This window comes from Triticum urartu, chromosome 5A (genome assembly GCF_056163025.1).
Source record: "Triticum urartu cultivar PI428250 chromosome 5A, HENAU_Tu73, whole genome shotgun sequence".
NCBI classification, from domain to species: domain Eukaryota; kingdom Viridiplantae; phylum Streptophyta; class Magnoliopsida; order Poales; family Poaceae; genus Triticum; species Triticum urartu.
In genome coordinates, this window is record NC_141877.1 from 128,066,914 (window position 1) to 128,079,409 (window position 12,496).

Genomic DNA, 12,496 nt, shown 5'->3' on the forward strand with positions numbered 1-12,496 from the left:
CGTGCAGCGAGTTTGTGCGGCCTCTGTCCGCCGTTTGTTCTCCCTATTTCTACCCCATACGGACAAAATTCGGACAAAATGGGTATAGATTTAGGGTCATGCGGTGGAGTTGGCCTGACCTAAGGGTTACACGTTGCATATGGAATCCCCAAAGAAAAAACCTGGGTGCTTTCTTGCTAGAAACAAAAGGAACCCGCGAGTTGCTGGCCCACGGTCTTTCTCCAAACCACCCAACTCCCACCTACTCCTCTGACCCCCGGGCCCCACACCGCGCTGTCCCAGGTGTCATTCTAACGCATCTCCTCCTATTAATCCCCGTCTCAGCGGCGCGGTGGCCGCCACGTCACCAGTCGATCCCTTCCTTCTGCGGGTGCGCGTCGAGATCCGTTAACAGGCGCCCCCCCTCCGGCTCCGGCGACAGAGAGGGAGGCCACCGACGGCGGCCGGCGACCGAAGATGTTCCTTGTGGACTGGTTCTACGGGGTGCTCGCGTCGCTCGGACTCTGGCAGAAGGAGGCCAAGATCCTCTTCCTCGGCCTCGACAACGCCGGCAAGACCACGCTCCTCCACATGCTCAAGGACGAGGTAGGGAAAAGAACTTCCGCCCTTTCCTTATTACTTATGTTCCTTATATGATGGATTAGTCGTTTTTCGTGCAATAAGGTTTGGTAGTTTGACGAGGTTGGAGGAATTGTGATAGTTCTTGGATCGGGATGATCCGTGTGGTTTTAGGAGTAATTGATTGATCCCTTCCCCTAATATATATGTTCACGCATAGTATCTGTATTTTTAAATGAAGTATTTTGATTCTATTCGGATTTTAGATTTGGAGACATCTGTGCCAGTAGATGTTCATCTTAGCGGTGAGAGTTCTTGGGGATTTTCTTTATAGACCATTTTCAAACGAACCGTGGAATTTTCACGGTGCGTTGCCAAAAAAATTCCATATTCTTTAGATTCGGGTGGCTTCGATCGTATGTGGTAAAAGGGGTTCCCAATTTGGGAGTAGTTGGTGGATTAGCACCCTGAGTCTTTGTTTCCTGTCGAGGATAGTAGTGGACAGATTTCATTTTGGTAGCCGAGCTGCGTTCTTTCTTTGAGCACTGGATTGCTTGCCAGATCTGGAAAACTCCCATATAGCACCTTATAAGATTTTGCTTCTTCCAGTAATCCGTGCGTAAAAAGATTCCATGTTGATTTCTTCAATGCTACCATGCCTTTTTTCTTAGAAAAGGACCGGCCGTCCTGGGTACTAGCTACCATGTAATTCAGGGGCATGCAAGTCAGATCTGCTGCAAATGCTTTTTCAGAGAGTTTAGATTTTATTTTAAAGTCAGTAAGTTTGCACACTTATCGATAAAGGGGGGGATCTTTTTACTATCCGACCTGGTTTGGTAATCAGTCTTTTAAGTTACTCATGACGATTATGCTCAGAAGCTGTACATAGTCAAGTTCAACATAGAAAGTGCATGCCAAATCACATGTTTGTCCTCCTTTTGGCTGAATAAAATCTTACTTGGGTTTGTGTTCCTTCTGGCAGAGGTTGGTTCAGCATCAGCCTACACAGTATCCAACTTCTGAAGAGCTGAGCATCGGGAAGATCAAGTTCAAGGCATTTGATTTAGGAGGCCATCAGATTGCTCGCCGTGTGTGGAAGGATTACTATGCCAAGGTCTCATCTTCCTCTATCTTATTACTCTCTTTACTATACATGAGTTATTTGGTGCTGTTATATCTGTTTAATGCATTTCTTCTCCTGTGGTGTAGTTTCTAGAAATACTGTGCTGTTGTTTGATATGTTTTTCTTTCCATATGAAATACAGATTATAGATACAGTATGACAGTAGCCCTAAAAGTTCTATTAAATGTCATTATCAGTGGATAGTAGTGGTTGGCACGGATGCACTAGAATATGTCCTAACTTTTGTCCCCACATGTAACACCAGCTGTGCGTTGAGAAATATTTATCAAGTTGTTGGCCGGTGGGGTTAGTGCATTTTGAACCACAATCAGCCGACTCCAGTACTCCTATATGCTGTCCCACTCCCACCATTATGTAGCTATCAAGATCCATGATATAACACCAGTGATATATGTGCAATGTGGCAATCTAGTTGCTTACGTAAAGTGGGAATATGCTTTCATATTAGTCTGTGTGCACAATAATCTATTGAAATACCAGTGGTTTTCCTTTTACCCCCTTTGAATGTATATTAGCATAAATGCTGCTGTGACTTTTGTTCTTATCTACTTTAGATGTTGCTTCTACCCCAAAATGGTTTCGTACAATATTACGAGGTAGCAAGTCATTTTGGCATGTTGGATTAAGCGGTGTATGACCATAGTGAAAGAGTTATATTCATCAGAGTGTTGCAGCAGGATCAATTTGGTGACACAATCGAACTCTGGGAGTCTTAAGTGATCTAGTCCCAGATGATGAAATGTTAGCATAAACATTTACATTAATACTGTAGAGTGTGCAGCAGGATCAGTTTGAGGATACAATCGGGCTCCGAGATTTTGTGTAACTAAATTTGCCAAACCATGAAATATTAGGTTTGGTGGAACAAAGGGGGACATAAGAATATCTCTGGTGCTGGCAAAGGGGCCAGATCCAGAAGGGTTAAATTGGTTTTACAATGGACACTTGGATAGGGCTGCAATTACTAAGAGGGAGATAAGAACGGTTTTGGGGTAGAATAAGTTCATAGTTGAAACAGCAAATGGATACATGTATAGTATCAGATAAACTCAGCAACCAACCTGGCTGGGCAAGACTTTAGCAGGAATATCATTAGGAACGCCCTGAATAATAAGGATTTATTTTGTAATGAAATTGTTTTGTAATACTGTAGCACCGAACTCTTGAATTTGCATCTTGCGGCCAAGAAGGCTTAACTGCTTAATCATAGCTTTTGGTGCATTATGCGTATACTCATGTTGTCTGCATGCATGGCGGTCTCTGTTACTCCTGATGATGTTGTTCTGACTTAGTAGTGTACTTTTCTGTCATTCTGAGTACTGGGCGCGGCAACGATCCTGGACTTCATCTGTTTGATGCCATCTTCTGATTGTCATGTGGTCAGGTTGATGCAGTGGTGTACCTCGTGGATGCCTATGACAAAGAGAGGTTTGCCGAATCCAAGAAGGAGCTCGACGCCCTCCTCTCAGACGATTCGCTGGCCACCGTCCCCTTCCTGATCCTGGGCAACAAGATCGACATCCCCTATGCCGCCTCAGAGGAAGAGCTCCGCTACCACCTGGGTCTTAGCAACTTCACGACTGGCAAGGGCAAGGTGAGCCTCAGCGAGTCCAATGTCCGCCCCCTGGAGGTCTTCATGTGCAGCATCGTCCGCAAGATGGGCTATGGCGAAGGGTTCAAGTGGATGTCGCAGTATATCAAGTAGGTCAGGCAGGGGGGAGTGGTGAAAGAAAAAAAAAGAGTTATAAGTAGTCATGGTGATAATCTTGTTTTACCTTACCTTGCCACCAGAGTGTTAGGGAGCTAGCTGGTCATGGTGCCAGTACATATGTGATGTAATGGATGTAGTTCAAAGTCTGGGGACTCCGTCCTAGATTTTTTTTGGTTGAGTTATTACAACAATGTGATGTCTGAAAAGGTGATATGCTTTGAACTCCATTGCTGGTGCTCCATGGTATTCTGAATGATGGTCATAGCAGCCTCGTGCATCCAGATTTGCTGTTCTATGTGTTTTTGCTATTCTCTGAAGCTGATGCGCACCAGCAGCTGGTGCGCTGACACAACTTTCATCAGTATTTAGTCAATTTGAGGGTTGTCATCTATTTTCTTGGCCCCTACAAATGAACAGTTGCAGTTCAGTATCTAATTTGCAGATATTCTGCTTGCGTTTTACTCGTGGTTGACTCGCCGGCATCTTTGAAACTCTACCATATTCGATGGTTTTATTCTTGGACTTGCTCATAAATTCTGATTCTGCTGAGAATAATTGCAATAAACCATTATTGTCCTGTTTTAAAATCCAAAATTGACCTTGCAACCAAAAGAAGGAAATGCTAAAGAATTTAAGCATGGCAAAATAGATTTTTTTATGACAAATTATGTTGTCTCAAGGATAAAATGGGGAAGGCGATGGTCCTAGACTGTATCCCCATTGAGGTGTGGGGAAGTCTCGAAGACATAGCGATAGTATGGCTAACTAAGATTTTCAACATTATGTTTCGTCAAATAAGATGCCCACAAAATGGAAACGGAATATATTAGTATCATGGAATTAAGCTGATGAGCCATCCGAAGAAGCTATGAGAAAGAAACATTGAGCATCGCTTAAGAATAATGACAAGCGTGATCAAAACTCAGTTTGGTTTTATGCCTGATACAACAACTTATGAAATGATAGAGGAAAATAAGAACTTCAATGTGAGACGTGGAGTATGTACACTGAGTTCAAATGCTCCCAGATGAACAATAACTTTTCTTAGTAAAAAAATCTGATTTTTTTGGTAAACTTTAACATATGTTTTGTATGCTTGCAAAATTCAGAACCAAATGACATTTGTGAAAGTCGTGGCAAAAAAAATCAATATTTTGAAAATGCTAGTTTTGAAAACATTTTGGAGTCCCGGTTTTTTTTGCCACACCTTCCACGAATGTCATTTCGTTCTAAAGTTTTACAAGCATACAAAACATTTGCGAAAGTTTACCACAAATTGTTTTAGAATTTTTAGAATTATTTACTATTTTTCCAACTTTATTGTTCATCGGAGAGCATTTGAGCTCGGGGTTACAATAAAACTCTCGTTTAATATAGTTTTAATTGACCTGAAGAAGACCCACAATAAAATACCATAAAATGTCATGTGATAGGCCGTGGAGAAGCATATCCAACAAAACAGACTTGGCCAAATGGGCCGACCAGACACGGCTCGGCCAGGGTTATACATGCCCGAGATGGCATGGCCCATCTAGGCACGACAAGTACACGGGGCTTGCTGAGCCGACACGCATGCTACCCTCCATGGCCTAGGCACGACCCCTATGTTACACTAGCCGACACGCCAGCCCATGTAAAATTCAGCCTATTGGCTATTTTGGACCTATATTAATGTAACGCCCCGAGACCGATGTGCCAAGTGTCCTCCAGTTATTCGCTGTTGTTGCCGTGTCATTGCTTGCGTGTCATGCATTGCATATCATGTCATCATGTGCATTTCATTTGCATACATGTTCGTCTCATACATCCGAGCACTTTTCCCGTTGTCCGTTTTGTAATCCGGCGCTCCTACGTCACCCGGTGTCCTTTTCTACCTTTTTTCGTGTGCGGGCGTTAAACATTTCCGGATTGGACCGAGACTTGTCATGCGGCCTTGGTTTACTACCGGTAGACCGTCTATCAAGTTTCGTGCCATTTGGACTTCGTTTGATACTCCAACGGTTAACCGAGGGACCGAAAAGGCCTCGTGAGTGTTGCAGCCCAACACCCTTCCGAAGTGGCCCAAACCACATCTAAATCTCCTCCATCATCTCGGTCGTTCAATCATGATCGCGTGGCCGAAAACCGCACCTCATTTGGACTCTCCTAGCTCCCTCTACCTATAAATATGTGCATCTCCCCGAAATTTCGGATGAAACCCTAGTCTTCTTCCACCTCCTGCCACCGGACATGTCCATCCCGAGTCGGATGTGTCCGCATCGCCGCGCCGGACCAATCACGTCGCGCCAAGTGTCCTCGCCGCCGCCGTTTCAACCGCGCCCCGCCGCCGGCCCGCGGGGCCCAACCGCCGCCGCCGCCACCCGCGGGGGAGCCCACGCCCGCCGATCCGAGTGCGCCGTCCGCGCCCACCGGCCGCCGCCTCCGTCGCCGGCGCGCCACCACGTCCCCGCCGCCTGCACCTTCGCCGCCCTCGCCGGTCACCGGCGCAGGCGCCCGCCGCCGCCCGGATCTGCACCGCCGCGCCGCCACAGATCCGTTCCAGCCCCGCCGCCTCGCTCTCTGTTCCGCGCCTCCACCGACCTTCACCGGAGTTCGCGCCGGCCACCGCGCCCTTCGTCGCCGGCCGCCCCGCTCGCTCGTCGCCTCGCCTGCGCCGCCGCCAAGCTTCCTCGCCGCCGCCTTTCGCCGGCCACCGCACTGCCCGGTCGTTCCCGACCTCCTTGCGCCGCCTCGCGCCCTCCTCCGTCCTCTCCGGCGATCGTCGGAGCCTAGAGCTCGCCGGAGTCGGGGTGGAACCGGATCTGGTGAGGGTGGACCAGATCCACCACTCCCCGAACCAAACACCCGTCTCGGATCCGCACCGCGCCGTCCCGCTTCATCCGGTCCCGTGTTGACTTTTTCCCGAAGGTCCAAATTTCACTAAGTCCCCCTAGATTCCAGTATTTTTGGGCATTTTCATTGCATCATAACTCATTATCCGTGGCTCCGTTTTGAGCGGGTAGCATATCGAAATGTTCGTCTCAACGAGTACATCATTTCATCTCATTGCATCATTTTTATTTGAGCTCATCTTGACGCCCGGAATGTCATTGGAAGAGGGCTATGTGAGTAATTTGTCAGATCTGTTTCTTCAATTAGCTTTTTGTCATTTTTGCCATGTTTAATGTGTGCATGATATGATCCTGAGCTCTACATGTGTTTTGTTATATGCCATGCCATCTTTGCAGAGGTGCTTGCCATGTATTTTTGTGATAATTGTGGTGACTAGCACAAGCTTGCAAAGTAGCGTAATCGGTTATGCTGATTTCAGAGACTTAGAATTTCACTAAGTCCTTGTCCTGATTTTGTCGTTATGCCATATGTTCATGTTGTTTCCTAGTGATCCGTGCCTCTTTTGAGGATGATCAGTAAGGATGTTTTGTTAATATTGTGGTGCTCTATCCATCCATGTCTTTGTTTGCATTTATGGAGCACCCTACCTTGAGTCAATCGAGCTCTACTTTGGCTATATCGTGAATCCTGGCAGATTGTTGACTTGTTAGTGATTTTGCCAAGGATGTTGCTATTGATCCGTGTATGCTATGTTGTTGTTCTTGCCATGTCTAGCTTCTATGCCATGTATTCTTGATGGGTGTATGCTTAGTTTGTCATGCCATGCTCTGTAGTGAGTGCATCGAGCTCGTAAACATGCCTACTCGTTAACTGATTTGCACGCTCCAGTTTTTCACTAAGTCTGAGATCTATTTATGTTTTTGCCATGTTCACATGCTTGCAATTGTATTTTCTGATCCCTTTTGGCTCAAGGTCACTAAGGGACTTTTGTTAAGTGCTTTGAGTAGCTTCATTCCATGCCTTGCTTTGCCATGTTAAGTTCCTGTAGCATGTAGTTTTCATACTCTAAAGTGTGCTTCCTGATATTAAATCCCAGACTTGTGTTAATTTCACAAAGTCTGAAACCTGTTGCCATTTGCACTTTTGCCATACTTGTTTGAACCTGTTAATGGATGAATTAGCCGTAGCTCAGTGTTCATTTTTTGTCAAGCATCTTGAGTGGATCCCTGCCATGTATTTTTTTGCCATGTTTGAGTGCTGTAGTATATTTAACTTGTTGCATTTAGATGGCTACTTGCTGATTATCGCAGACCGGTGCCATATTTGTTTTTGCTTGCCATTTCCAAACCGTGCATCCGATTCCGGTGATCTTTATATCGATTTCAACCGAAATCACCTCACCTTTCTAGTGGCACTCTTGAATTTCCAAGTTGAGGCCAGGTTCAATCATTTCTTTGCAAATCATGCATATGCATCACATACCGCATCCCGCATATCATACCATGTTCGTGTGTTGGTTGTTTATTATGTGGTGTGCTTCTTTCCGGTGTTGCTTCTTCGGGTTGGTTCCCATAACGTCGCGTTTGTGAGGACCCGTTCGACTACGTCCGTTTGTTTTCTTCATGGACTCGTTCTTTTTCCTTGCGGGATTTCAGGCAAGATGACCATACCCTCAAAATCACTTCTATCTTTGCTTGCTAGTTGCTCGCTCTTTTGCTATGCCTATGCTGCGATACCTACCACTTGCTTATCATGCCTCCCATATTGTTGAGCCAAGCCTCTAACCCACCTTGTCCTAGCAAACCGTTGTTTGACTATGTTACCGCTTTGCTCAGCCCCTCTTATAGCGTTGTTAGTTGCAGGTGAAAATTAAAGTTTTGTAGCGACCCGACCCAAATGGATCAAGTCTCTGTGCTTAAGTGTCATCCCTGGATCGGTATGCTGACACACACAGCACTCGAGGATTTATAATAGAGGTAAATCACATGTATAAGTAATGTAAATACTATTACCTCAATCCAAATAGCGGAAGTAACAAGGTTGTGGATTCCCATCAACACCAACGGCAAAGTTGAGTGTAGAAATCGTAACCCTAATGTATCACTTACTCGTCGTAAGAAAATCCTGCAACATGAGACGTTGCAGCCACAAAGGGTCAGTACATTGAATGTACTGGCAAATTCACACCATAGAGAGAATTGATGAACAATGGCTATCACTACATGCAAATATGGCTGGTGGATAAGCTCTATGGTTATAAGGTTTTTGCGAAAAGCCAATTTTTCCCTACTGCAAAGGAATAAATTTTATTTAACTATCATGGTGGTTGTTGAACATTGAGAATGGTTGATAGTATTCTCAATCCCAATTAAGCATCATCATTAAAACCCAACAATATTCATTTAAAGTAACATGATGAGATTCACATGATAATCCAGGTACTAGATACTCAAGATGTCCATAACCGGGGACACGGCTAACCATGATTAGTTTATACACTGCAGAGGTTTGCGCACTTTTCCCCACAAGACTCGATCTCCTCCGTTGGATATCTCGCACTGCATAGTGTTTGAGAAATGGATGACCGGGACATAGTCTTTCAGAAGTGCTAGCACCTTACGATCAGGTAGACCGTACCACCTACATCCCCTACATCTGCTAGTCTACCACTGTAAGAGTTCGCACGATTTAGTCAACTATGCTAGAGCCCATAATAGCTTGTGGCTGCACACGGAAGTTTCTAGTATGAATAATCTCATGATCCCTTTGAGCCTGGGTGGTGGTCCATAAAAAACAGGCAATCCTGGTCTACCCAGGTGCCTAGACAGGCAATCCTGGAATACCCAGGTACCTCAATCCACCCAGATGTGTGTTTAAGTTTCCACCTTAAGTAAACCATTAATTAACAATCTCACATCTGTCATGAATACTCTCAAAACCCAATCCACGTCTACGAGCATAGCATGGCACTATAAGCATAACGTAATAGTAAGTCCCAAGGTTTGAATGCAGGGCAATAGGTTCCTACCTCATCAACTACTTCTCAATACCCACATGTTATCAATCCTACTCATGCAATGTTTGAGGGTGAAACTAATGCATAAAAACTAGGTATGAAAGGGGATATGATCAAAGTGTGAACTTGCCTGCAATGTTGTTGAAGATGATTCACACTCAAAAATCTTGATAGTTCTACTCGTCACACTCCGGTCAATCTATCGTAAGCAAGCAATAGTAACCACACATAAGCAATCACTCAAAAGATCAGAAAGATCGAAGAAGACGATTCGGAAAACTTCAAATCCAAGCAAATAACTCTTGCAACATAAAACAATTTCTAACAGTACCAAAATTATATGAATTTGGCCTTATCAGAAAGTTTAGGTCAAGAGCTTCGATTTGCAAAAAGAATCAACTCAAACGGAGCTACGAAACTCAAGTTATGATCAAACGAAGTTTGAATTCAAATCTGAACTAATTCAAATTTTAAAACTTTCAAAAACATGTTTGAGTTGGATTAATGGATAGAGGAGATCATAACGAAGACGTGGGCGTTGGTTTCGTTGGATTTGGATAAACGGACAAAAAGTTGTGACCGTTTGAAGAACAGGGACTAAACTGTAAAAGAACTAACTACTAACAGGTCCCTGTCTGAAAATATCAGAAAAAGAAAAAAAAACTAAAAAGTGAAAGTTCGTTATAGAACGCTAAAGAACGAAAATCGTTCGCTGAGTATACTAACCAGCGAATGTTCGCAAAATAACCTAACCAAAAAAATAAAAAAAAATTAACCGATCTAAACTAGAAAAACCGGGCGGGTTATGGTTTATACCGGTTCACCCAAAAGAACCGGCGACGGCGGTGGTTACTCCGGCGAGACGGGATGGCGGCGCGGTGGCTCCGACGAACTTGGGGACGGTGGCTCCGGGCGTCGCGGGAGGCGGCGAAGGCGTCGGGGAGGGGCGGCGCTGGGCGGCGGGTGCGGTGGTGGCGACGGCGGTGGTCGTCGGCGGCGAGAGAGGCAGCTTTGGGCGGAGCTCGACGGATCTCGCCGGCGGCGCGAGATGCGGGAGAAGGCGGCGCTGGCAGAGAGGGAAACGATGCCCGGGGCTCCGGATTTATAGGGAGGGGAGGAGGTGGCGTGGAGGAGGGGCAAGGGGAGGCGGTGGCGGAGTCCTAGCGGCGTACGGCACCGGCGATGGCGTGCGGCTGCGGGAGTTCGTCCCGAGCTCGGGGACGAGCGGCGTGGGCCGTGGCCTGGCGAACTGGGCCAGCCCGGTCCGGTCGGTCCGAAGATATATTTTTTTAAAACATTTTCTCAAAAAATAGAAACAGAAAAATAAATAAATAAATATATTATGTAGGCATATAATATATCAAAATTTTCAGAAAAATATTTTCTACGACATGAACATTTTTCTAGCACTAAATAAAATTCACACAAATTCAGATAATTCAAAGAGTGCCACTGGTCTAATAAAATCCAACAAAAATCATTCTAAAAAAATACCAAAATGTTTTCAAATAAATTTTTCTACAATTTTTTGTTGTAGGGAATCATGTTACCCAAATTTCCATATATTTTATTTTTGGAGAAAAATAATTTGAATAAAACTCAAATAACTCCAAATTGAAAATAAATTCAAAAAGGACTTTAAAATTGATCCTTTGAAACTCCCAACTCATATTTCATATAATTTGAAGAAGTCATTTTATCTTCGCTCGTGAAAATCATTGAGTTGCATAAAGTTTCAGAATTGGAAATATTCTCAAATGAAATTCAAATATTTTCAACACCCCATGTCATTTAAATAAATGGAAGAAGTCATGTCATCTTCTCTCCAGGGTTTCGTGGTGAAAAGAATTTGAATTCACGGAGATCAGAAAGCAAATATGAAAGCTTGGGAAAGTCCTTTTATTCCCTCTCATTTAACTTTCAAAAAGTTTCGAATTCACTCAATCAATCACACAACAATCAAGCAATCAATCAATCTATCTATTTATTATAACATTCCAAAATTTAGAATTTTGGGATGTTACAAACCTACCACCCTTAAAATGAATCTCGTCCTCGAGATTCGGAGAGGCTAGCAAGAAAAGGTTAGGGTTGGGGGTCTCCTCAAAATTCATCAATCGTCTCCGGGGTCTGGGGTGCGACCACCCTTAGAAGCATGGTTACGGTTCCATCAAAACTCATATACTTCACCCATATTGTTAACAGTGTCGGTCTTCTCAGATCGTCAGGATAATTCCTTATCTGGGCTCTTTCGGTAGTGGCATAACCTATTCCTCAATTCTTCTGTCTTTCATCTTGGTAAGGTTCTTCTCTGACTGGGTCTTCTTAGCTGACGGGTCTGGCGCCAAAACTAAACAACTATCGATATCTCATGGTGGTCAACAATTTATGGTTCCTTCTGCAGGAAATGGGTCTGGTTGATCCTCACCATATAACCTACGGTTGGCAAAGCTGCCCTTGTACAAGGGAAAATACTTATACCATTCTAAGGCTTAAACAAGGTTTAATATCGTCGTCTCTCTACTATAGGTATGTCACTCAGATTTACCATCCCATATAGCAAGGCGAATAATAAGAGTAAGTCAGTATGGTGATCAATCCATCACGCACCCAAATCATTACCTTGTATACGGTTTAGCGAATCTTGCATTCTAACACTCGGTCATCCTCACAAGCATTGCAGAATTTCTCTTGTCCATGAACTGCGTTCGGAATAATCCATTGATTCTGCAAACCAAACAAACATCTATCGTTCCTTCACAACTCTCAGGTTTTGCGTTACTCTTATAAAATTGTCTGCCGATAAACATCGTATCTTCCTCCAGGGTTTTTCCTTCAGCAAGAATGTGCTTGCTTCTTGGTAGGTCCTGGGGCCTATGGGTTATGGCCCATCTCATCACTTGTAGTCCTTGAACTTATCATCGGGCAACTGATCATTATTCCACTTCCAACTTCCTAGTATTCTTAAATCCATCCAATTGTACTGTCTTCCCTCCTTCTATTGGCACCAAACTAGGACTTGATTACTCAGACTCATCATGGAGTTTCCATTGATCCATATCTCCGACATCATACCTCCTTTATATCCAATAGTAATTTATCTCTTCATCCTTGTGGGATATCCCACATACCAAGATAAAAACTTATACTTATGAAGTCCATACTCTACTTCGTGGAACATCATTATCCTTTCCAGGGTCAAGCATCCTTATAGGGAAATATTGGCCATCTCTGC

At 44.3% G+C, this 12,496-nt stretch overlaps 1 protein-coding gene across 1 annotated transcript; it reads left to right on the forward strand.

Moving 5' to 3' along the window:
* Positions 1-320: 320 nt before the first annotated feature.
* LOC125508144 (small COPII coat GTPase SAR1A) lies at positions 321-3,640 on the forward strand. Its single transcript, XM_048672747.2, has 3 exons — positions 321-585; positions 1,541-1,672; positions 3,087-3,640. The coding sequence occupies exons 1-3, from the start codon at positions 457-459 to the stop codon at positions 3,405-3,407; spliced, it is 582 nt and encodes a 193-aa protein (XP_048528704.1). The 5' UTR covers positions 321-456; the 3' UTR covers positions 3,408-3,640.
* The last annotated feature ends 8,856 nt before the right edge of the window (positions 3,641-12,496 follow it).

Coding starts and splice junctions, on each gene's coding strand:
- LOC125508144 (XM_048672747.2), top strand. CDS start 457: ATGTTCCTTGTGGACTGGTTCTACGGGGTGCTCGCGTCGCTCGGACTC. Junction 586..1,540: donor TCCACATGCTCAAGGACGAG/GTAGGGAAAAGA, acceptor TCCTTCTGGCAG/AGGTTGGTTCAGCATCAGCC. Junction 1,673..3,086: donor GGAAGGATTACTATGCCAAG/GTCTCATCTTCC, acceptor TCATGTGGTCAG/GTTGATGCAGTGGTGTACCT.